Raw genomic sequence first — 22,123 nt, 5'->3', positions numbered from 1 at the left:
AGATAATGAGAGAGTCAGAGAGAAAGCCTTTGGCGAGCCTAACTAGCATTAACTTTCATTTAACTTATAACTACAATATCACAGCTTATATCAAACACCACACAGAATCAAATAAACAGTCTTGCTTAGTCTAGTATTATTATTAAGCCCAGATTATGTTACCAGTCCTTCGAAAGGGGGATAAGAGAGTTGCAGTTTCGTTCGCAATTCTGTGACGTCTCCGGGTTGGTCGTAAGGTTTTCCGTCGTGGTCCTGTTGAGCTGTGCAGTTCAGGTGATGGTTGAATCTTACCTGGAGGACATCGAGTCGCTGCTAGGAGTTTGGAAGAGCTTGATTTGAGAGGTGGTCTCCTTGATGAGATGAGCTGGGAGCTGCACCTTTGCGCCCCATCATAGATGGGAAGAGAAGATGCAGGAGAAGAAAGAGCCGGCAGCCTCACTCCTTGGAAGAGTTGTGGAAAGAGGTAGAAGAGAGGAGATCTCTCCTTATATTGGCCTGGTGACCTCACAGGTCATGGGGCCATAGTGACCAATAGGAGTTGACCCTTGTGGTTTTTCACACCTCTGTGTGAAGTTGTCTGAAACAAAATAACCTGCTGCATCCTGGGAGACTGAGTTCCTTGGCTTTCTCAAGAGCAAAGAGAACATGTTGCACCCTGGGAGACTGAGTTGGGGAGGCTTGCCCCAGAACAAAGACCATGTGGTTTCAGGCTTTGACTACCAATGAAGGCCGAAGAGAAGGCCTTTGGTTTCACAAAAAAACATTTCCCAACACTGTGACGGAAATTCATCTTGAGTTGAAATAATGAGATTCTCAGACTGGAGTTGCCTTTGAGTAATTTTAATAAGAAGCTCTGTGGAGGTAACACAACAAGCGCGGGTGCTCCAAGTGGAACTGACCCAAAGTCGAAAAAAGCTAGAAGTTATACATAGAGGCGTCTCAGGAAACTTAAAATGAAAACAAAGAGAGGAAATCATCATCTGTGTCTACCTGCTGTGTCCGTCCGCTGTAGCAGTCGTGAGACAACATTACAGAATAAAGGGCATACACCCTTTGTATGTCGAGGCCACAGCAGTGAGACACCTGTCAGTGAATTTTCCGTTACATTCCCAATGACTGCAAAGGTATGCAAGTTGTAGTGTTTCGTTAGTGATTTAACATCTTTTATTGAGGCTTAGATTCAGCTAGAAACTATGGCTTTAAAAACAAACTCCAAATCATTCATCATAATTCCTCGCTGAAGAAATGAAAAACATAAAACCTTGATCATTATTCTACAGTTAAAATGTTAAATGCATAAGCTCTCCATCAAGGTCACCTGAACACGGCTGTGCAGAGACCTTTAGAGGGGCAGGGGCTCAAATTTCAAAAGGGGCACATGGAAAAAGGCTCATATGCCGACATAACTCAAAGCTACAATTTGCTGTTGAGGGGGTTGCTGCTGTCAGAGGGCTGCATCGATCTGAGACTCGAGACATTAAAAGGAACAGAGGAGAGATATCAGCTGATTAACATGTTATGTGACCGCTACAAGATGCAAACACTGCAGTGTTTGGGACTGGCTCAGCTTCACATAGCTCCAGTTTTCTGCCTTAACATCTGGTTTTTGGGGTTTGCACCAGGGAAAAGGGGCAGGCGCGTCAGCAAGCGCGACACTCCTCCTGTGTGCCCAGGATGGTGATGAGGTAGTCTGGGTAAGCTTGGTTGTCATGGAACACAACATGAATGCTGGGGTTGTCCATTCTATTCACCACGCTGTCGAAGCGGTCATGTGGCAGAAAGTCGTTACGAGGAGGAGGCACCTTCATGTTCCTCCTGCCCACAGTGTAGATGCCGGTCAGGACTTGAGCCACGAAAATTCGCTGTGAGCCTTCGACGGTTGGCCTGGCGTAGATGTGCTGGGCTGAGTAGCTGGCATTTACGGCAAAGTAGGTTCCTTCACCAAACTGAGTTGCTGAGAATAAGAGAGAACAAGGACTTTACAATAAACTTTGGACGAAATGACAGCTTCTTAAAAGTGAAGCCAAAATATCTAGATTGCCCCCTAGTGGCTGGCCACATCTCTCTTTATTTTTCTAGAAGAAAGTACATTTGTTTATGTGATGCTTTATAAACATCTATAAATAGGTAACTTGCTCTCTAAATGTTCCTTTAAGTTTGACCTGTGTTGTCAATAGCAGAATCAATGACAGCCAACAGATAAATGTCTATGTTGCTTTTTATTTAAGGACGGTGACATTGTTTTCACTGCTGAAGCAATGGATACAAAAGGATCTGCACCGTTTTGTCCAGCAAATCTCCGGTTGAAGCCCGTTTTCATGATGGCGTCACAGTTGTCCTGAGTCGTCCCGTGGTACAGAACCTTTTCCACTTCGGTGCCCTCGTGTGCATTCTTATCAGAAATGTGTTTCTTCTGCGCTTCATAGGCCCGACGCAGGTGGACATTCTGCAAACGTTCAATCTTAAAAAACAAACAAATACATGCAAAAATTGTGAAGACAATTTACATAAATGTAAAAACTAGTGTAGCTGCTGTATCTGTCTGAGAGGACACCATCTACCTTTATCCTGCCCTCTGGAACAGTTCGTCTGAAGGCCTGCTCCACTGATCGGTACTCTGGAGACGACTCCTGCAGGGTAACCACCTTCATATCCTCCCCGGCAGCCATGTTGTCCCAGTACAGAGGGAGAGTGAAGTCTGGAAATTGAAAACATGAGACATTTTTTATATATTTGATTTTCAATCAAAAGAACCCTTTCATGAATTAGGGTTAGATGAATACAAGTTGTATCCTCTCACCCGGCCGATTCTCAAGTCGTTTTATTTTTCTTATCTCTCGAGTAACTTGTCCTGTGGCCTCCATCCTCTTCAAATCCACGGTCCACTGGTTGCCCTGCTCATCCATTATGCCTCCCGCTAGGTTGTTATGTTCCAGTCTGTGATTGGCTGTTTTGGGAAGTCTCTCCCAGTTGCCGCTACTTCCCAGGATGCACCAGGCCACACGACTGTGCAAATTCTCCTCCTCCGTGACTATTACCTGTCTCCTGAGGTTGCTTAACTGAGATTCTTTAATCATCTGCATCACTTTGTTCACCCCATCTTTTAACCCGCTCACAGTCATGTTGCCCTGGACAGACAGAATCTTCAGACCCTCCTTATACACCAGCTGCTGCAGACACACAATGTCGTCCTGCGAGAGGCTTCCCACCTCCTTGGCCGTGAAGATATGAGTCAAGCACCGGTCCTGATACAGTTGCTTCAGCTTCATCTTGGCATCTGAGACTTTCCAACCACAAAGACCCATGAACAGGAAGACAGACTGCTGAGTGTAGAAGCTGGTACTGAAGATAATGGGCGTTGCGGTCACAGACCTTTGTGGATTCCATTTTTTATGAGGCAGTGACACTGTGGGATCAAAAATCAACATCAAATCAATCAATGATGAAAGTAGAATCACCTTCCTGTGATCACATCCCTCCACCAACCAGTGCGGTTCTGATCATGAAGTAGCTGGTCACTGAGCAGCTGAGACCAACTCTGTGTTTCACTTTGTTTTACAAAGTAACTGAGCGGCTGCTTCACAGTAAGAAGCTCTGATCTCACTGCGTGTGACTCTCTGAGCGGTTGAGTGTGTGTGTGTGTGAGGGGGGAGGTGGTTCGGGGGGGCTGGGTGTCCTAGGAATAGATTGCAGCTTCCTGGATCCTGCTTGAGACTGTGGACATAACCTCCTACCTCATTTAGATATGGACACAGAAATACATAAATAAATAAATGTGGAGATGACTTTAAAACATTTATTCATTTATTTCTGTATTTATTTATACAGTTATTTATTTGAACTTAAGTCATGTTTCGTCCTCTATAAAGTAGCTGTTGAGTTTACCTTGGCCTCCCTGGAGTGATCTGTAGACAGCATGGTAGCACTGTAGATAAAAACACTGATATGAAACCCTTCCTTAGCAGTAAAACATGCATGTGTCTAACTAACAGTGGTCGAAGTGTCAATAGTCAGTACCTCAGAGTCCGGAAAACAAGGTTTAATGACGACATAGATGTTGGAGAGTGAACCGATGACTCCCCATGATCCAAACTGGTAAATGCTCTGAGTCAGAGCTTCAATGGCAACACAGAGTGGGTAACCTAAAGCTTTTCCAGGTCCAATCACTGGAAAGGCAACTGAACTCAATTCCTGCTGCACACAGAGGTCCAAACATCTCCTCAGACCATTTCTCAGAGCCTGGGACAAAAAAAGTTGATTCGTTTTTGTAGATCAGGATAAGAACCATTTCTCTGTCCACATCTCTGTCTTGTTTATTTTGCCATTTTCTCCCATCTATTCGTAACCTTTTTTTCCGCTGGCTGTAAGTTCACAAACGTTTTAGGTCTTAACTTTTTTCCCTCCATCCACTTCATTGCCCTTGAGTTGTGGATGTTGAATTTGCTCCCATCTTTAGCCCTAACCGATAAAGTTATTTTGTATTCTACAAGTTCTTACCTGCACACTCCGCCCTCTGACTCCATCCCAGGGCAAACACTCAATGAAGAAGAGCTTGTTGCAGCCAAGAGATGGAGGCCCAGCGACCTGCAGAACATCTCCAGGGTTGATGGTACACTTTGCAGCAGCTGCGTCAAAGTTGGACTGCATTGTGTTCCCTGCTTTAGTCAACAGATTATTTCCCACTTTAGTTGAAGTCAGCTTCTTGTGGAGCATGGGAACCACCAACACATTCACCTGTGGAAATAAGGGGAAACATCATGACTGTGCAGTGTTGCATTGCTGCTTCTAAAGTTGAGGTAAAGTAGAATGGAATAAAAAATGCAAACCTGTTGATTCTCCAACTTGCCAAACTTAATCTGCAGGTTTGCTTGGTTGGCTGCAATGTTCTCGACGGGGGTGAGGCAAGATCTTTCATCTGAGTTCACACCTGGATGTTCCCTGATAAGGACCTGACAGGAACTCTGAATTAGATCTTTGCATACTTTTCCCTCTGCCTGGAAGTACTGCTGAGCCCCTGGTCCGTCTAGAACTAGTGTGTCTGATGTCAGGCTGGCCAGAGCGGGGATCAGGGCCTGCTTCACCTCCTCTACGTGACAACAGGGACCAGACAGGAGCACACAAGGATTTGGGGTAGTTGAGGTTTTTAGCTTCACTTCCGTGTGTTTCAAGCCAATCAGGTGTAAGACTTCATCCAAACAGTCAACCAGTTCAGGAAATGGTAGGTTCAGTCTTTCTTGTGTGTGGGCCTGGTTCGTCTGGTAGTCACACAGAACCTTCACCAGCTGGTTCACATTTTCCCTGTAACCCACCAGTCGAACTTCCATCATTTTGGTTCCCACTGGGATGAAGCTGATAATTACTCCGAAGTTTGCTACGTTATTGGCATTGATGAGCATTTCCTTTACTCGGTCCAGATCTGGAGGTACAGCTGCGGCGCCCTGCAGCTTCAAAGTCTTCAAACTCAGGTTTCTCTTCATGTCACTGTGGCTTAGAGGTGCTGGTTCATACCTGCCTATTGGTCTTTTTTGTGGGTTGGGTTTTTTAAACGTCTAAACAAAGGAAAGAAAAGCAGTGTTTTCCTAGATGAAAGTGACAATTATGTATCAACAGTCATCACAATCTTGGATGTGGATTATAAGGTCCAGGAAACTGGTCGGGCCAAACAAGAGGGTGTTTACTTGGATCATGACAGCAGCAGATGAGATTTCAAAAGGTTTATATTCAGCTCACCGGCATCAATGGCTGATCAGGTTTCTGTGATAAATCGGTTTGGCTCATGATCAGATATCTCTCGAAAGAGACCATGTGAAGCTTCTTCTGCCAAACTCTTTTCTGGTCTGTAAAGTCCCACATCCCAACAAAACACTTGCGTTTCCGCTCAAACTGCAAAGTTTATCCGACAAGTAGCAAATTTAAATTCAAAATGGTTTCTCACCTTCTTTGTCCTTGAAGCAGATTTTGTAGACATCACCTCTGACGGCTTGGAGTGTGGAACAGTCACCTCCCCCAGAAAGTCTTCTTATCTGAAAGTATATCCTGACCTTCTTCATCTCTGTGTCCGTTAGATCTTTGGCTTCAAAGAACAATGGATATTGATATTCGTCCATTTTAAACCTCAACTCTGAACACAGGAAACTCTTTGGTGAGTACTCTGTCCCTCTTCTATTGAGTCCTACCTGAGTGAGTTTCTTTTTGCCTTCACTTTCATTTCCACTCATTTCCATTTCTCAGGAGAACACACCCTACGGACTAAATTAGCTACAGTTCAGCTTTCGGTCGAACCTGTTTGTCCTGTTGAGCAGACGTTATAAAAATGATTATTGTTCATTGCATAGATGATGATGATGATGATGATGATGATGATGATGTTGATTAGAAAATTTAATCAATTTTCTATGTGATCTCCCAATTGAAAAATACAAAATTTTTATTTTTGATTTTACAAATCCAAAACAAAGATATACCATCACATAGTTGTAGTGTGAACCTGACGTCCTGAAGTATTACCACACCAGGCCACTAGATGTCCTACTAGTGCTGTTGCAGATACATATAAATATTATATAACCTCATGTAGTCATGTTGAACAATTCGGTGGAATTAATAGTCGCTTCATTTATATTTCTCTTACTCATGTGGTGTTATTGTGTCTGTGTTCTGTCTGTTTACCGGTAGAGCTTCAGGGTTTAGGATAAAGATTGTGATAGAACAGTTTTATACATTTATTATTTACATTTTCAACCATAATGAATGTTAAATGTATTATCTACGGATATTTCTCATGAGGATAAAAGTCTTGGATGAACTGGTATGCACTTTTAGGGCTGAACGGGCCGGGGGGGCAGGGGCAGGGGCAGGCATTCTGTTTGAGGGGGATGTGCCAAGGGGAAGTTGGTTTGACCCGAGGGAACAAGCAGTAAACAGTGGGAGCAAGCGAGGGGCACTTACTGGGGGCCTGTCACATGACCACAGGGGCATTAAAGGAGTTGGGAAACTGCTCAATCACAAGACGCCTCCGTTAAATGGTCTCATAGAAAATTCGTAGCAAATGCCACTAAAAGTTATGTGCTAGGATTCGTATGAATTCCACTAAAATGTGAGTCAGGAGGCTGGGGATACGTGACCTATGTGCTTCTCTCTCTTCGTTAAAACAAAAAACATGGCAAACATCCATCTAACCCTAACCCTAATATGAAAAATACATATGAAGTCTGCACCACAGTGATTCAGCAGAGTGACAGCCGCAGGAATAAGCTGTTCCTGAACCTGCTGGTCCGGGAACTGAGGACCCTGTAGCGCCACCCTGAGGGGAGGAGGGCAAACAGTCTGAGGCTGGGGTGTGAGAACAAAGATGTTCTTTAACTTGGTCCAAAGTTAAACCCATGATTGTGGTTAAAGCAAACATACATATTTTGACCATATCTGGCCATTAAATACCACTTTAAACAGATTTGAATCAGCTTGGACCTCAATGGGGTCTGAGAAAGTACACCCCAGAGTGCCTGTTTTTGTAGCAAGATGAAATGTAAACTTTGTCGTAGAACAAAATCAACAACATCTTCGTAAAGGTCTTGACCTCGGGAGTAACATTATGTCAGTGGGAAAATTGTTGATGACTCCTGCTCCTCAGGGATGACCTTTGATCCTTATGCAACAGATATGGTATGAACTGTTTTTGTAAGGTCTTGAACTCCACTACCATATCCCAATGCAAAACTATGGGGGGCGCCACTAAGTAGGGCCAAAACCTTGAAAAAACTATATTTTACCGTTTTATTAGTAAGAAAAAACTAAATCTGACTAAACAGGTGTTTTTCTGACACCAAAAAAACATAAAGAAGCATGCAAGGTTCCCGGTCGCAATCTCACATAATAGTGAAAACACATTAGAACTACAAAAGATGGGAACAACACACGCGTACGGGAACGCCATTCAATTTGTAGTTCTCTGTATGGTTGAGATCCAGGTTGAGATTAGGGTTGTGAAAATAGGGTTTAGAAAACTTATTAGCGGTTGTTTTTTTTAACCATGAATGAAAATATTGAATCTGAAACACACATATCTCGACATAGATATCATAAAAAGCATTTTTATTAAGTAATATTGCTAAAATAGAGCGTTTTACACCTAGAATACAGCAATCTCCGCCATCTTGCATGATCAGAGTGCTGCGGAGGTCTGCGCAGGCGCACTTGTCGTTTGGAGCATTTCTTAGGATTCTCTACGAAAATGGGGCATAACTTTTAGTACGATATCTTACAAACCGTTTCATGAGACCACGTTGTTTTGTGATGGAAATTCATCTTGAGAGTTGAAATAATGAGATTCTCAGACTGGAGTTGCCTTTGAGTATTTTTATTAAGAAGCTCTGCAGAGGATACACAACAAGCACGGGTGCTCCAAGTGGTACTGCCCCAAAAAACGAAAAAAGCTAGAACTTATACATAGAGGCATTTCAGGAAAAATACAGTTTAAAAAAAGACAGGAAATCATCATCTGTGTCTATCTGCTGTGTCCGTCCGCTGTAGCAGTCGGTAGAAAACGTTACAGAATAAGGACAAACACCCTGATTGTCAAGGTCACAGCAGTGAGACACCGTTCAGTGGAATTTCCTTTGCATTCCCAGTGACTGCGCAGGTATGCAAGATGTAGTGTTTCCTTCACCATCAGTGATTTAACATCTTCTATTGAGGCTTAGATTCACATAGAAACTGCTAAAGTTTTGAAGACATCAAAAAACTAAAAACCCTGATCATTATTTTACGGTTTAAGTGCTAAACACATAAGCTCTCCCTCACAGTCCCCTCAACAGGGCCGTGCAGAGACCTTTAGAGGGGCAGGGGCTCAGATTTTAAAAGGGGTACATGGAAAAGGCTCATATGCCAACATTACTCAAAGCTACAATTTTCTTTGGAGGGGGTTTCTGCTGTCAGAGGGCTTCATCGATCTGAGACTCGAGACATTAAAAGGAACAGAGGAGAATATCAGCTGGTTAACAAGTTATGTGATTACGACAAGTTCCAAACACTGCTGATAGTGTTTGGAACTGGCTCAGCTTCACTTAGCTGCAGTTTTCTGCCTTAACATCTTGTTCTTAGGGATACGGTTTGCAACAGGTAAAAGGCTGACGACCCTCAGCAAGCGGCGCTTCGTCTCCGCCTGCTTGCCCAGGATGGTGATGAGGTAGTCTGGGTAAGCTTGGTTGTCATGGAACACAACGTGCATGCTGGGGTTTTTCATTCTATCCACCAAGCTGTCATAGCGGTCAGGTGGCAGCAGGCGGTCACGAGGAGGAGGCATCTTCATGTCACTTTTGCCAACAGTGTAGATGCCGGTCAGTACTTGAGCCACGATAAGTCGCCGTGAGCCATCGATTGCTGGCTTGGCGTATTTGGGCTGGGCTGAGTAGCTGGCATTTACGGCAAAGTAGGTTCCTTCACCAAACTGAGTTGCTGAGAATAAGAGAGAACATGAACTTTACAACAAACATCTCAAACTGTAACGATAGCATGGATACAATGGACTTAATGACAGCTTTTTAAAAGCCCCATCGAGGCCCCCTAGAGGCTGGCCACACCTCATTGGTTTCGATTAGGTATGTAATGTTGTATAAAAATCTATAAATAGGTCACTTTCTCTCTAAACATTTCTTTAAGTGTGATCTGGAATGATTACAGAAAGATCTGCACCGTTTTGTCCAGCAAGTCTCCGGTTGAAGCCTGCTTTCTTGATGGCATCACAGTTGTCCTTGGTCGTCCCGTGGTACAGAACCTTTTCCACCTTGGTTCGCATTTGTGCATTCTTATCTGAAATGCATTTCTTCAGCGCTTCATAGGACAGACGCAGGTGGACATTCTGTATACGCTTGATCTTAAAAAAAAACAAATAAATACAGAAATTGTGAAGAAAATTGGCTTCCAATCACATTATTAATTTGACTTCTACAGATCTATAAGTAAAGGCTATGTGACTTTACAAGACACATAAATGTACATGATGTAGCTGCTGCATCTGTCTGAGTGGACACCACCTACCTTTATCCTGCCCTCGGGAACAGATCGTCTGAAGGCCTGCTCCACTGATCGGTACTCTGGAGACGACTCCTGCAGGGTAACCACCTTCATATTCTCCCCAGCAGCCATGTTGTCCCAGTACAGAGGGAGAGTGAAGTCTGGAAAAGGAAAAAATTTGAACATTTTATATATTTGATTTTAAATGAAAAGAACCTTTTCATGAATTAGGGTTAGCTGAATACAAGTTGTATCCTCTCACCCAGCCGATTCTCAAGTCGCTTTATTTTTCTTATCTCTCGAGTAACTTGTCCTGTGGCCTCCATCCTCTGTAGATCCACGGTCCACTGGTTGCTCTGTTCATCCATTATGCCTCCCTCTAGGTTTTTCTGTTCCAGTCTGTGATTGGCTGTTTTTGGAAGTCTCTCCCAGTTGCCACTTCTTCCCATGATGCACCAGGCCACAAGACTATGCAAAGCCTCCTCCTCCGTAACTATTACCTTCCTCCTGAGGTTGCTGCACTCAGATTCTTTAATCCTCTGCATCACACTGTTCACCCCATCTTTTAACCCGCTCACAGTCATGTTGCCCTGGACAGACTGAATCTCTAGACCCTCCTTATCCACCAGCTGCTGCAGACACATGATATCATCCTCTGAGAGGCTTCCCACCTCCTCGGCCGTGAAGGTATGAGTCAAGCACTGATCCTGATACAGTTGCTTCAGCTGCATCTTGGCATCTGAGATGTTCTTACCACAAAGGCCCTGGATCAAGAAGACAGACTTCTGAGTCTCAAAGCTGGTACTGAGGATACTGGGGTTTTCGTTCCCAAACCTTTGTGGATTTGGTTTTTCATGAGGCAGTGACACTGTGGGATCAAAAATCAACATCAAAGCAATCAATGATTAACCCTAACCCAATGATGAAACTAGAATCACTTTCTTGTGCTCGCATCCACGGCTGGCCCTGGCAATGTTGGCGCCCTAGGCAAGATTTCAGATTGGCGCTCCCCAACATACTCAAGCAAATTGTCATGCATCCCATATAACGTTTGGACTGTATACAGATGCACACACGGGCACACAAAATTGTAAGCTATAAAAAATTCTAAAAATATATAATAAAAAGTATAAAAAGAGTCTGAAATCAGCTCTACTGACATGTCGACAAAAATAAACATTAATGATGTCCACAATCGTGGGGATTCTTAACTCTATATTGTTCTTTCTTCTCCTCTACTTTGCGGCGCTTTCTGAATTGTGCACCTGATAATTAAATCCTTTTTTATTAATATTTGACTAACCGCAGTCTAACACCGCAGCGTGTACGTCAGGGACACACCTGAGGAAGAAGCTGTGCTTCCCGGCACTATGCTACCGGTATAAACAGCCCAATTATTTAACATGGGTGTGGAAAGGAGGCGGACTGCTTTTCGTGGCGCTTCGCGACGCTTCTACCTCCAGTGCGTGCCCAGGGTTAGAGGATGATGTTGTGACGTTAATGTATTGGTTTACATTGCATGTGTCACGTCATGATAAATCAGTCACTTGTGCCGCCCTCTCAGCATATTGCGGCCTAGGCAATTGCCTATGTCGCCTATGCCTGGAGCCGTCCTTACTTGCATCCCTTGCGGTTTCTGTCAACGTGCACAAAAAGAAGAAAGCTCTTCCTGAAAGTTCACCTCTGTCGACCACATCAGTGGAAAACACCTTCAACGCCTCCTCTTTGAAGAGCAAGAAGACTATGTTGTCAATCAGGATGAGTCGGATGTCAGTGACGCAGCGTAAGGGAGTGGAGGATGCAGCAGTTTTAACCCCTCGGAGAATGGCCTGTGCTACGACACCAGCGTCCATCCCACCACGTCCTGCACAAAGGTGTGGTGTTAACTGACACAGTTTAAAAACTTTTAATTAAAACGACGATTAGACTGTTTGTCAATATTTACCGGCACAGATGGCAGGAATGGCGATGGACCTGTATCCAGAGGACTCACAATGTAGAATCAGGTCATGCACCAGACTCTCAATGAGGCCTGCGTCTTTTAGTCCACACACATGTAATATGGCTTTGCAAGGTAAAGATCCTCCCTTTGTTTTGAAAAATGATCCTCTGGTCACTTTTGCTGCACATAAAACAACAAAGAGACAAAATGACTTAGAAGCTATTAAATATATGTTTAATGGAAATTCCTTCTGGATCTTTATTCACCCGCTTTCACTTTGGCCTTCACCGCTCTTCCAGCTGCAGTTAGAATGGCTTTGCAAACACCATCTGAGGAATAAATAACATGCCTGAAGGTACAAGTTGTGTATAACAAGGGATTTTGAGCCCTATGCTGCAGAATGTCACGAGTGGCTTCAATGCTATACGTCATAGCGCTCACACAAGAAACCTTGCCAAACAAAAGACTGTCTAAGAATGCAACTGTTACGTGTAGTACGCTGAACAAGGGCTCCATGCGAAACGTCCATGATTTTCTTTTTCCCCAAGTGAATGCAATACAGTTTCATAACAATTCATCTGATAAAACATTAAAATATTTCTGTCAGTGCGAAAGCAGTGGACCTACGAAAAGACACGTTACGTTAAGAGGCTAAAAATAACTTTACAACAGCTCCTTCCTGGTCCCTCCTGCGTTTGTACGCATCAGCAACTCTCACTTACAATCGAGATGTTCGAAGTTGGTCGAGTTCACAATTGCGTCTGTAGTCTCATGAGTGATGTCACCGAACACCACGTGTAGTCTGACCCCAGGTACGACCATCAGAGTGATGTCATTGGTAGTCACCAGATTCTTTCCCACTTCAGGTGAATTCAGCTGTTTGTGGATCATGGGAACCACCAAAACGTTCACATGTGGAAATATGGGGAAACATCGTGACTGTTGCATTGCTGCTTTAAAAGCTGAGGTAAAGTAGAATGGAATAAAATAGGCAAACCTGTTGATCCTCCAATGAGCCAAACTTAATCTGCAGGTTTGCTTGGTTGGCTGCAATGTTCTCGACGGGGGTGAGGCAGGATCTTTCATCAGAGTTCACACCTGGATGTTCCTTGATAAGCACCTCACAGGAGTTCTCTATGAGCTCTTTGCTTATTTTTCCATCTGCCTGGAAGTACTGCCGAGCCCCTGGTCCGTCTAGAACTAGTGTGTCGGACAGAGCAGGGATCAGGGCCTGCTTCACCTCATCCATGTGACAACGGTTATCAGAAGGTAACACACAAGGATTTGGGGTAGTTGAGGTTTTTAGCGTCACTTTTAGGTGTTTCAAGCCAATCAGGACTAAGTCTTCATCCAAACAGTCAACCAGTTCAGGATGTGGGAAGTTCAGACTGTCTTGTGTGGGGGCCTGGTTCGTCTGGTAGTCACAAAGAACCTTCTCCAGCTGGTTCACATTTTCACTGTAGCCCACCAGTTGAACTTCCATCATTGTGGTTCCCACTGGGATGAAGTGGAAATCCACTCTGATTTCTCTAGAGTTTACCACGTTCTTGGCTTTGTTGAGTATTTCCTTTACCTGCTCCAGATCTGGAGATCCAGCTGTGACGCCCTGCAGCTTCACAGTTTTTACACTCAGGTTTCTCTTCACTGCCTCTTCTGCCTCAACCATGGCTTTGGAGGACAAGCTATTAACTCCTTTTTCGAATACCTGCGTCTCCTTATTATAAAATGGTGTAGCTTCAAACCTTATCATATTCCTAAATTCCTCTATGGCGATCATGTCACTGTGGATTAGAAGCTCTGGGTGATACCAGCACATTTCTCTTTCTTTTGTGTTTGGTTTTGTACACGTCTAAAGAAAGGAAAGAAACCTATGAGTTTAAAAGCAATCTTTTTCGAGATAAGTGACAATTATGTTACAACAGTCAGAAAAATTCTGGATTATAAGGTCCATGAAACTGGCCGGGACAAACAAGAGGGTGTTTCCTTGATTCACGACAGCAGCAGATTTCAAAAGGTTTATATTCAGCTCACCAGAGTTGATGGCTGATCAGTTTTCTTTGATGAATCGGTTTGGCTCATGATCAGATGTCGGTCGCCAAAAGGAAAAGAGACCACGTGAAGCTTCTTCTGCAAAACTCTTTCCTGGTCTGTAAAGTCCCACATCCCAACAAAACACCTGCGTTTCAGCTCAAAGTGCAAAGTTTATCAGAGAAATATCAAATTTAAAGAAAAATGGTTTCTCACCTTCTTTGTTCTTATAGCAGATTTTGTAGACATCACCTCCGACGGCTTGAACTGCGGAACATTCACCTCCCCCAGAAAGTCTTCTTTTCTGAAAGTACATCCTGATCGTCTTCCTCTCTGTGTCCGTCAGACCTTTGGCTTCAAAGAACAATGGATATTGATATTCGTCCATTTTAAACCTCAACTCTGAACACAGGAAACTTTTTGGTGAGTAGTCGGTTTGAGTGCTTTTCTTACTTTCACTTCCACTCACATTTAATTTCTCAGGAGAACACACCCTAAGGACTAAATTAGCTACAGTTTAGTAACCTGTTTGTCCTGTTGAGTAGAAATTATAATTATTATTGATCATTGCATGGATGATGATGTTGATTAGTGGTATAATGATAATTTTTTTCCACCAGTGATGATGATCATGATGATGATGATGATGATGATGATGATGTAAATTTGTAAATTTAATAAATTTCCTATGTGATCTCCCCATTGAAAAATACATACAAATACAAAACAAAGATATACCATCACACAGTTGGAGCCTGAACCTGACGTCCTGCAGTATTACCACACCAGGCCACTAGATGTCCTACTTGTGCTGTTGCAGACACATATTAATATTAAATAACCTCATGTAGTCATGTTGAACAATTCGGTTGAAATAATAGTTGCTTCATTTATAGTTCTCTTACTCATGTGGTGTTATTGTGTCTGTGCTCTGTATGTTTACTGGTAGAGCTTCAGCGTTTAGGATAAAGATTGTGATAGAACAGTTTATTTTTAATTTATTATTATTGACATTTTCAAACATAATGAATGTGAAATGTATTATCTACAGATATTTCTCATGAGGATAAAAGTCTTGGACGAACCGGAATGCACTTATAGGGCTGAACGGGCCAGGGGGTCATTCTGTTACTGGGGGCCTGTCACATGATCACAGGGGCATTACAGGAGTTGGGAAACTGCTCAATCACGAGAAGCCTCCGTTAGAGAAGTTCTCAGAGACGATGCTGTGATTTCCCTTTTATTCTGAGCCACGTGCCTGAAGGTACAAGTTGTGTATAACAAGGGATTTTGAGCCCTATGCTGCAGAATGTCACGAGTGGCTTCACGTTTAAAAACATCGTGAGCTGAAGAGCTGGTTCGAATGGAAACCTCAAGTCTGATCAGGAATGTTGATGAAGAATCCCAGAGCACAGAGGATGTTATTGTCATGTGCAAGAGATAATGGATGTGGATAGATTTGCATAGATATAAACTAATGAGGACATACAAGATTTATTCAGAATCCTTCAGGTGGAAACTCTCCTAAGTCTAAATCTACTAAATTAAAAACTGCAATAAATCAAGATATGTTGTATTTAAATATTGAAAGAGAGACGTTTTGATTTGATTCTATTGAAGGTAACGTTGTGCTGCTGCCTTGCTTGCTCACTCGTCCAGGTGCGGTCTGGAGAAAGACTTACAGAAATCATTTAGCCATATGTTTCATTTATTTAATGACCTTATTCAATCCCGATAAAATTCCCCTTGGCTTTTCAGAAAGCATTAGGATTTTGCGGAGTCATGCTGTAAAACACAGCCCCTCCCTTCTCACCGTCATGTGGAGTCATGATGACCTAGTGTCTGATGGACACACATCAGTCATGGGGGAGCCGTGTGTCTCATCCTGAATCTGTGATGGAGTCTTCACCGCAGTTGGACTGTGGTTTCTTTCTGTCTGTCTCTTCGTGATGTTGCTTGTCTCGTTGTCTCAAAAGTCAGATGATGTCTCCTGGTGCATTAATACAAGTAAACACAAGTAAATCTTAGGCCTGATTATTCTCAACCTGAGATGACGACACAGGGAATTTCTCTCTGTTTTTTGTTAAAGCTGTTACCGAATACAAATATTGTCCAGAGAGCAAATAAAGACTAAACAATGTCAACATCAGAGCTAATAGAAGATGATAGTTGTAACATTGTAGAAGAAAATAATTCATGAAGAGAAATTGTTTCTCTACTTCCTTAGTTCAGTTTGTTCACGTGCTGCAGTTCTCAGTGTTTCACTTCTGCTCCCTGTTGTTTCTTTTGTTTTCTGGAGTTATTTGAATTTGGATCTTTTCGTTAGTTTGCCTGCTTCTTGTTGATTAAACCTAAAACTACACATAACTCTTTCATTGGTAATCATGGTAGTAAAAGTACTTCCATTCCATTTTAGCTCTGTTTTGGTCTCCACCCCCCGGAGAGTTTTCCACCAGCCGGTCTCTACCATTAAGTATCTGCTGGTTGAATGAATTCAGTTTGGCTGAGCGGGCGCGTAGCGAGCAGTCGAAACAGGGAGCTGAAAGATGCTAAAAGACACCCACCAGTAACCCACCAGTATGATTTACTGGGGCACGCGACTGCAACTTTGACTGTTTTTGACTTTAAGAGCAAATGAGTCATAGGAACATGAAGCGTTCAGTCATGTTTCTGACTCTTCCCCTGGAGCTCCTGATTCACAGGTTTAAATCCAACTCTCACTGGAAGACAATATCTTTGAATACATCAAATTAATTGATCTCTTCTCCACAACCGTCTGTAGTTGGTTTAAAACTCCAGAATCAATAAATAGTGACCAAGACCAACAGGCGGTTAAAAAACATTGTTCATGCCACAAACTAACATCAACCAGGATGAGAAAATAAAGAGAACTGTGTGATAGAACACTAGTGAAGTATTTATGATAGTAACTGTATTGTACTGCATGTAAGAGGTCAGAACGAGGCCCCGGGGTTAATCGTCAACACAGCATCATGTTCACTGTAGCCACAGGTTCAACTCCACTTGTTTACTGGGTCTGATGATCATTGGATCAGTTTCCTCTTTTACACAGCGGGGGAAATACAGTGATGTGTTCTCGTGCAGAAACGAAGCTGTCGGACATTCAGACAGAAACTCTCTGATCCTCTGTTATGACTCATATCTGTGCACCTCGGTCTGGCCTGTGGTCGGTCCCTGAACCCGCCAATCCCATGACAACCTGCTGCTGCACGCGTGAACACAACAGAGTGAAACAGAAGAGATACACACAGCCCCTGAAATCTTCCACAGTAGCACATGATCACAGGGTGCATAAATATCACAGTGCAGATGTGGGACCGGTCACAACAGCTGCACAACATCTGTCTGTGGTCGAGGACTAGAGCATCGGGTTTGAGAAGATGAAGCTCTGCATCGTGTTCACGGCTCTGACGCTCTTTGCTCTCAGTGATGGTAAGAGCTGCACAGACACACACCTGATCTATTATTGTGTGTTTTTTTGCACCTTTAGAGAAATGTGCGTTTGTGAGAATTCATTCTTTTCAGATTTGAATTGCAAAATTTTAAAATGTTATCTTAAGTTTCTATTGATTTGACTGCAAAATGAAAATCAGTTTGCAGAGTCTCAAACCTGCTTCGGCTTCATCACATGAAGAACATGCATGACTTTTGGTGCTGAATAATTTTAAATCTATAAAGAAAAAAAGATCTTAGTATAAGTTCTATATATTTGGGTGTATTTGTGTTCTTTTTTATATTCATAGTTTTTTTACAGTGTAGTTTATTGTGATTGATTGTATCAAGCCTCAATTAGATTTCAGAGTTTGATAACGACATCTTAGGAACTATTGCTAATTCGCCTTCACTGTATATATGAGCCGATGTATTGGTAGTGTTGTGTTTTCCCGTCTCTCAGCCTGTAGTAAGAACAGAGAACTTGTAACTAGTCACAATGATTGTACTTATTAAATGAGGAAGTACCGATTATAAAGATGTCACAACATGAGGAGGGTGACTGTTATGAAATCGCACTGAGATGAAAGTGGCTTCGTCATTTTCGGATTCCTGAATCAGCAGCCGTGCAGCATCATGAGGATGAGGCCGAACCAAGGTCCTGGAAAAACTGCACAAACCAGGGAGGCTGCGTTTAGTGTCAGAGGACAAACTCTGGATTTCAGACAAATACTGAGGAAACAAAAACATGACACAACTCTGAGAGCGGAGACTTTATCTTTTCGCCTCGCACAGAATCTATTACATCTGCATGTTCCGACCTTCCAATGCAATCTCTTAACTATATTTTCATTCACAAAAAGAAAGAGATGCTTAAACTGACACGTGTGTATGCTGTGTGTGTGTGTTGACGACAGGGATGCCCCCCCTCAGCCGGGACTACAACTCCCACTGTCGCTGCGTGGAGGTGGAGTCTAGGATCATCCCTCCGGACAGCCTGCGGAGCATCAAGCTGGTCCCTGAAGGACCTCACTGCCCCGACACTGAAGTCATGTGAGTGGAAACACTGCGTTGATCACTTCATTATGGAAAAGCTGATGTATAAAAAATTAACAAGAAAGAAATTCCATCAGATTCCTCACGTTTGAGGCCCTGACTAATTCATTTATTATCAGATTTGTTGCTAATTTCACAAATAAGATTAAAAAACTTCCCAATAAAAGAAAAACCATCATAAAATAATCTGGTTTCTTTGTTATTAATTATTCTTGATCAGGATTGTGTTGTTATAAATATCAGAAGTCCTCACAATCGCACAGGCAGCGATCTACAGCTTTAAATACTGTGAAATATGATGCATCTTATTGAATTATAATGTTCACACTGAGCTTTTAGACGATTGTGTGCTGCAGGATAACAACATAAAATCTAAAACACCGGTGTGGTGGTGTTCACAATGTCTCCTCTCTCATTGTGATGAATGCCTGTGCTCAGAGCCGGACTGGCGAGCGGCGAGAAGGTGTGTCTGAACCCTCGGTCCGCCTGGGTGAAGAAGCTGATCAAGTACGTCCTGGAGAAACAGCTGCATCAGCAGGCAGGAGCCAAGAATCGAGTTTAACAACCCAACTGTGGCTTCTCCTCCTACCTCCCTCCTGCAGCAATGAGCCAGCCTCTTTTTACTTTAAAGAATAAAACATAACACAATATCTAACCCCTTTGTTTTATATCTATGTTCGGGTGTCTTTTGTTTTTTATTTTTGTTTCTTTCTGTTTTCTGTTTTCTGTTTTTTATACATTTTTTCTAAATAACACTGATTCTGGATTTATATTGACATAAGAAATAATAATGGAAACAATATGTAATGTTTGAGTGTATAAAGAATCTGACTGTGGATATAACTATAACTCTAATTTTGAAACTTTTCCTAATAACAAGTTGCCTTTGATCTTTCATTAGAAAGAACCAGTGTACTGAAACTTCTGATTCAAGGCTTAATACAAAATAAAATGTTAAAAAAGTAAAATGTGAGTCATGTCATGTGTTCAATCTCACGTCTGCCTATGCATATTTAGTTGTTTTAAAAAGGAACTGGTAATAAATGTTGTAAAGTAACTAATGGTGGTGTTTAAAAAAGTTAAAATCATCTTCTAAGAACATAACCACAGGAAGACCAGATCAAGCTGGTTCAATCAGAGAATAAAACAAAAACTAATTCTGATCACATTACTGTTAAAAATCACATGATTATACAAACTTATAAAGAAAGTGAAATTAAATTCCCGGACGATTGTACAAGAAGAGGAAATAGAGTCAAATCAAAACCACTGTTCACACCCTCTGGTTCTGTACCTGCCTCCTGCTCACGGTTGAGCTTCTTCCTCTACTTCTCTTCTCCTCCCTCCTCCTCTTCACAGCCAGCTGCCTCTCCCAGTTTCTCTGCTTCCTCAACACGTTCCTCTGTTTATTACACAAAGAACGAGGAGAAGCCTTTCATGGCTTTACACTGAAGTTATTCATTCAGTGTAAAGCCATGAAAGGTTGTTAAACAGTCCTTATCTCATATGAGAGCTTGATGGAGAACCTCACTGAACACAGAGCATCTCCTTTCCCGGGTTTGTCCTCCATCACGTCCGCCTCCAGGTCGATGTGAAGCAGATCCATCAGCTCTGAGGCCCCAGGCAGCTGCAGGTGCAGGTGAGACACTCCTGAGGGGACAGCAGCCATCCCTGTCCCCTGTCCCCTGTCCTCTGTCCCCTGTCCCCTGTCCCTCACATCATCCTGGAAACCAACAGAGCTCATCATCTTCTTCTGTGGTGTCATCCCCCGAGTCACCGAGGGCCCCACAGACGCAGAAGAAGAAAGAAAAACAAACCTGAGCAGCAGGGGCAGGAGTCGAGTGTGAGCTCCGCATGTTTGTGACGTCAAGGTAAACAGAGATGACAAGGAGGTGAATTATTATTTATTCAATAACAAGATTTAATTTTTGTTATTTATTTGATGTGTTAATATATCAAATAAACAGCAGTGTTTTAGTATGTATGTATGTATGTATAATAATATATATATAATATATAAAAAGGTTCAATTTAATGCATGATATAAAATGTAATATTAATTTACAAAGTTCTACACCTGATCTTTGTCTCTATTTGAAGTATTGCAGGTCTGATTTTCTGATTTCTCTTCGTGGCGGGGACATTGGAGAAACCAGCGCGTCTTTGCTTTTCAAATAAACTTTATTAAAGTTAGCAATGAATTAAACAGGAGTGAAAGTTTCCCCCTGGAAACACACAGGATGGTTTTGTATAAGATAAGTATAAGATAAACGAGTTAGGAAGTAATTGAAATACTTCTTCATACGTTTTTAGATATAATGTTAGTTTTTCTCACATCCAAACAACCATTGGGATTCAAACTAAAACATTTTATCTCAAATCATGGATCATTAGTTTGAACTGGAACTGTTGCATAGCGCCATTTCTAGCCGGACCTTTAAAAAGTGGGGCACCCGCTGCCTGTCACGTGCTAGCTTTACTTAACGTTAATCTATAGATTTCTCGATTTCTCTTTCGTGACAACATCCACATCAAAGCTCATCAGGCACTTTGTGACATGTTCATTCTGTGAGAACTCATGTTGTACAGATTGTGTAACGTGTTATGTTTAAAAACACGAGTTAGCCCTCAGCTGGTGTTAGCAAAGGAAGCTAACACCCCGCCTCCTGGGTTCACAGCAGCCAATTAGAGTCAACGTGGGCGGGGCTGTGGTGCCGGGCAGCATTGTGGGTAAACCGATTTAAACTCATTTCTATATTCTTTTACACTTTATACGTCTTTATAATGTAAACTAATGAAATAGAGCAATGTTTTATTCGAGGATGTGTTTTGGATTTGCTCCAAAACACGTGTTGATATTTGTTCAATATTTAAATAAACATATTAAAGAAGAAAGACAAACTTTTACAAAGTTCTTTTTGCTAATACATCTATATCTTAATCGTCCATCATCAGTTCCATCCGTCATGCGTGAGTCCTGATGAAGTAGATACAGTAAATACTCTTTGTACGCGTGGCTCCGTTTGCACCATGACAGAGAAGGTGGGGATCCTCCCTCTAGTACTCAGACTTCGCAGTTATAAAGTTAAGACTATACTTTCAGGGATCATTTCTATAGTATTCGCACTGAGAAATGTGTTCTTTCAAAGTTTGGTCTCGCCAATCACGATGAAGAGATGGTGATACTCCTCCTTGAGCGCGAAGCGGGTGAAGTACTTGGATCTAATCCAAATACTTTGCTTTTGATGACCGTTCATTGTTTCCTCCGGAGACATTGAGGGGAGGAGTATGATCCGAGTGATAGTGCCACTATGTGAATATCAAATATATCTAATACTTTCAGTATGAGAAGGCAAGAGTTTATACTTCCTCTGTGAATATCATAGTTACGGTATTATTTTCATCACTATAATATTAGTCAGTAAATCATGCCGACCGGAGAGTAGAAGTACTGTAGCTCAATATTTAAAAAGAGGAAAAATATAAATGGATTAAAAACTATACAGTCTGAATGAAAGAAAGTATGTGAATTATGAGTATGTACAGGCGATGTATTGCACTTTGCACACACAGGATGAATATTGTTCAGAGATTAATAGTATTAGTAATAGTATTCAATGAGTTTTATATAAT

General features: G+C 42.2%; 3 protein-coding genes and 1 non-coding gene across 4 annotated transcripts; 2 read left to right on the top strand and 2 right to left on the bottom strand.

The window, feature by feature from the left end:
* Window positions 1-1,162: 1,162 nt before the first annotated feature.
* On the bottom strand, window positions 1,163-6,269 carry LOC128430410 (protein mono-ADP-ribosyltransferase PARP14). Its single transcript, XM_053416456.1, has 10 exons — window positions 5,936-6,269; window positions 5,731-5,837; window positions 4,827-5,549; window positions 4,498-4,734; window positions 4,018-4,239; window positions 3,886-3,925; window positions 2,801-3,406; window positions 2,562-2,698; window positions 2,281-2,461; window positions 1,163-1,954 (listed from the first exon to the last, which is right to left on the bottom strand). Exons 1-10 carry the CDS (start codon window positions 6,222-6,224, stop codon window positions 1,641-1,643), a joined length of 2,856 nt encoding a protein of 951 aa, XP_053272431.1. The 5' UTR covers window positions 6,225-6,269; the 3' UTR covers window positions 1,163-1,640.
* Window positions 6,270-8,349: 2,080 nt separating this feature from the next.
* Window positions 8,350-13,619, bottom strand: LOC128430583 (protein mono-ADP-ribosyltransferase PARP14). Its single transcript, XM_053416686.1, has 9 exons — window positions 12,951-13,619; window positions 12,676-12,829; window positions 12,220-12,282; window positions 11,957-12,133; window positions 11,693-11,875; window positions 10,274-10,879; window positions 10,036-10,172; window positions 9,691-9,871; window positions 8,350-9,453 (listed from the first exon to the last, which is right to left on the bottom strand). The coding sequence occupies exons 1-9, from the start codon at window positions 13,617-13,619 to the stop codon at window positions 9,059-9,061; spliced, it is 2,565 nt and encodes an 854-aa protein (XP_053272661.1). The 3' UTR covers window positions 8,350-9,058.
* A 3,621-nt stretch (window positions 13,620-17,240) lies between these two features.
* On the top strand, window positions 17,241-19,458 carry LOC128430409 (interleukin-8). The gene is made up of 3 exons (XM_053416455.1): window positions 17,241-17,434; window positions 18,352-18,487; window positions 18,929-19,458. Exons 1-3 carry the CDS (start codon window positions 17,383-17,385, stop codon window positions 19,050-19,052), a joined length of 312 nt encoding a protein of 103 aa, XP_053272430.1. The 5' UTR covers window positions 17,241-17,382; the 3' UTR covers window positions 19,053-19,458.
* A 2,119-nt stretch (window positions 19,459-21,577) lies between these two features.
* Window positions 21,578-21,792, top strand: LOC128430689 (small nucleolar RNA U3). The gene has a single exon (XR_008334046.1). It is a non-coding gene; the product is annotated as a small nucleolar RNA U3 (small nucleolar RNA).
* The last annotated feature ends 331 nt before the right edge of the window (window positions 21,793-22,123 follow it).

The sequence above is a fragment of the Pleuronectes platessa genome, chromosome 23 (genome assembly GCF_947347685.1).
Source record: "Pleuronectes platessa chromosome 23, fPlePla1.1, whole genome shotgun sequence".
In the NCBI taxonomy this organism is placed as follows: Eukaryota; Metazoa; Chordata; class Actinopteri; order Pleuronectiformes; family Pleuronectidae; genus Pleuronectes; species Pleuronectes platessa.
The sequence above is the reverse complement of the archived record's forward strand: the minus strand, read 5'-3'. Positions and strand labels throughout refer to the sequence as shown.

Excerpts from the sequence above, each read along its gene's own strand:
- LOC128430410 (XM_053416456.1), bottom strand. The coding sequence starts at position 6,224 with ATGGAAATGAGTGGAAATGAAAGTGAAGGCAAAAAGAAACTCACTCAG. Across the intron at positions 3,926-4,017 it reads CTTGTTTTCCGGACTCTGAG|TGCTACCATGCTGTCTACAG; the intron begins GTACTGACTATT and ends TTTTATCTACAG. Across the intron at positions 3,407-3,885 it reads ATCACTCCAGGGAGGCCAAG|TGTCACTGCCTCATAAAAAA; the intron begins GTAAACTCAACA and ends TTGATCCCACAG.
- LOC128430583 (XM_053416686.1), bottom strand. The coding sequence starts at position 13,619 with ATGGTTGAGGCAGAAGAGGCAGTGAAGAGAAACCTGAGTGTAAAAACT. Across the intron at positions 12,134-12,219 it reads GAAGGCCAAAGTGAAAGCGG|CAAAAGTGACCAGAGGATCA; the intron begins GTGAATAAAGAT and ends TTTTATGTGCAG. Across the intron at positions 10,880-11,692 it reads CACTGATGTGGTCGACAGAG|TGTCACTGCCTCATGAAAAA; the intron begins GTGAACTTTCAG and ends TTGATCCCACAG.
- LOC128430409 (XM_053416455.1), top strand. The coding sequence starts at position 17,383 with ATGAAGCTCTGCATCGTGTTCACGGCTCTGACGCTCTTTGCTCTCAGT. Across the intron at positions 17,435-18,351 it reads GCTCTTTGCTCTCAGTGATG|GGATGCCCCCCCTCAGCCGG; the intron begins GTAAGAGCTGCA and ends TGTTGACGACAG. Across the intron at positions 18,488-18,928 it reads TGCCCCGACACTGAAGTCAT|AGCCGGACTGGCGAGCGGCG; the intron begins GTGAGTGGAAAC and ends GCCTGTGCTCAG.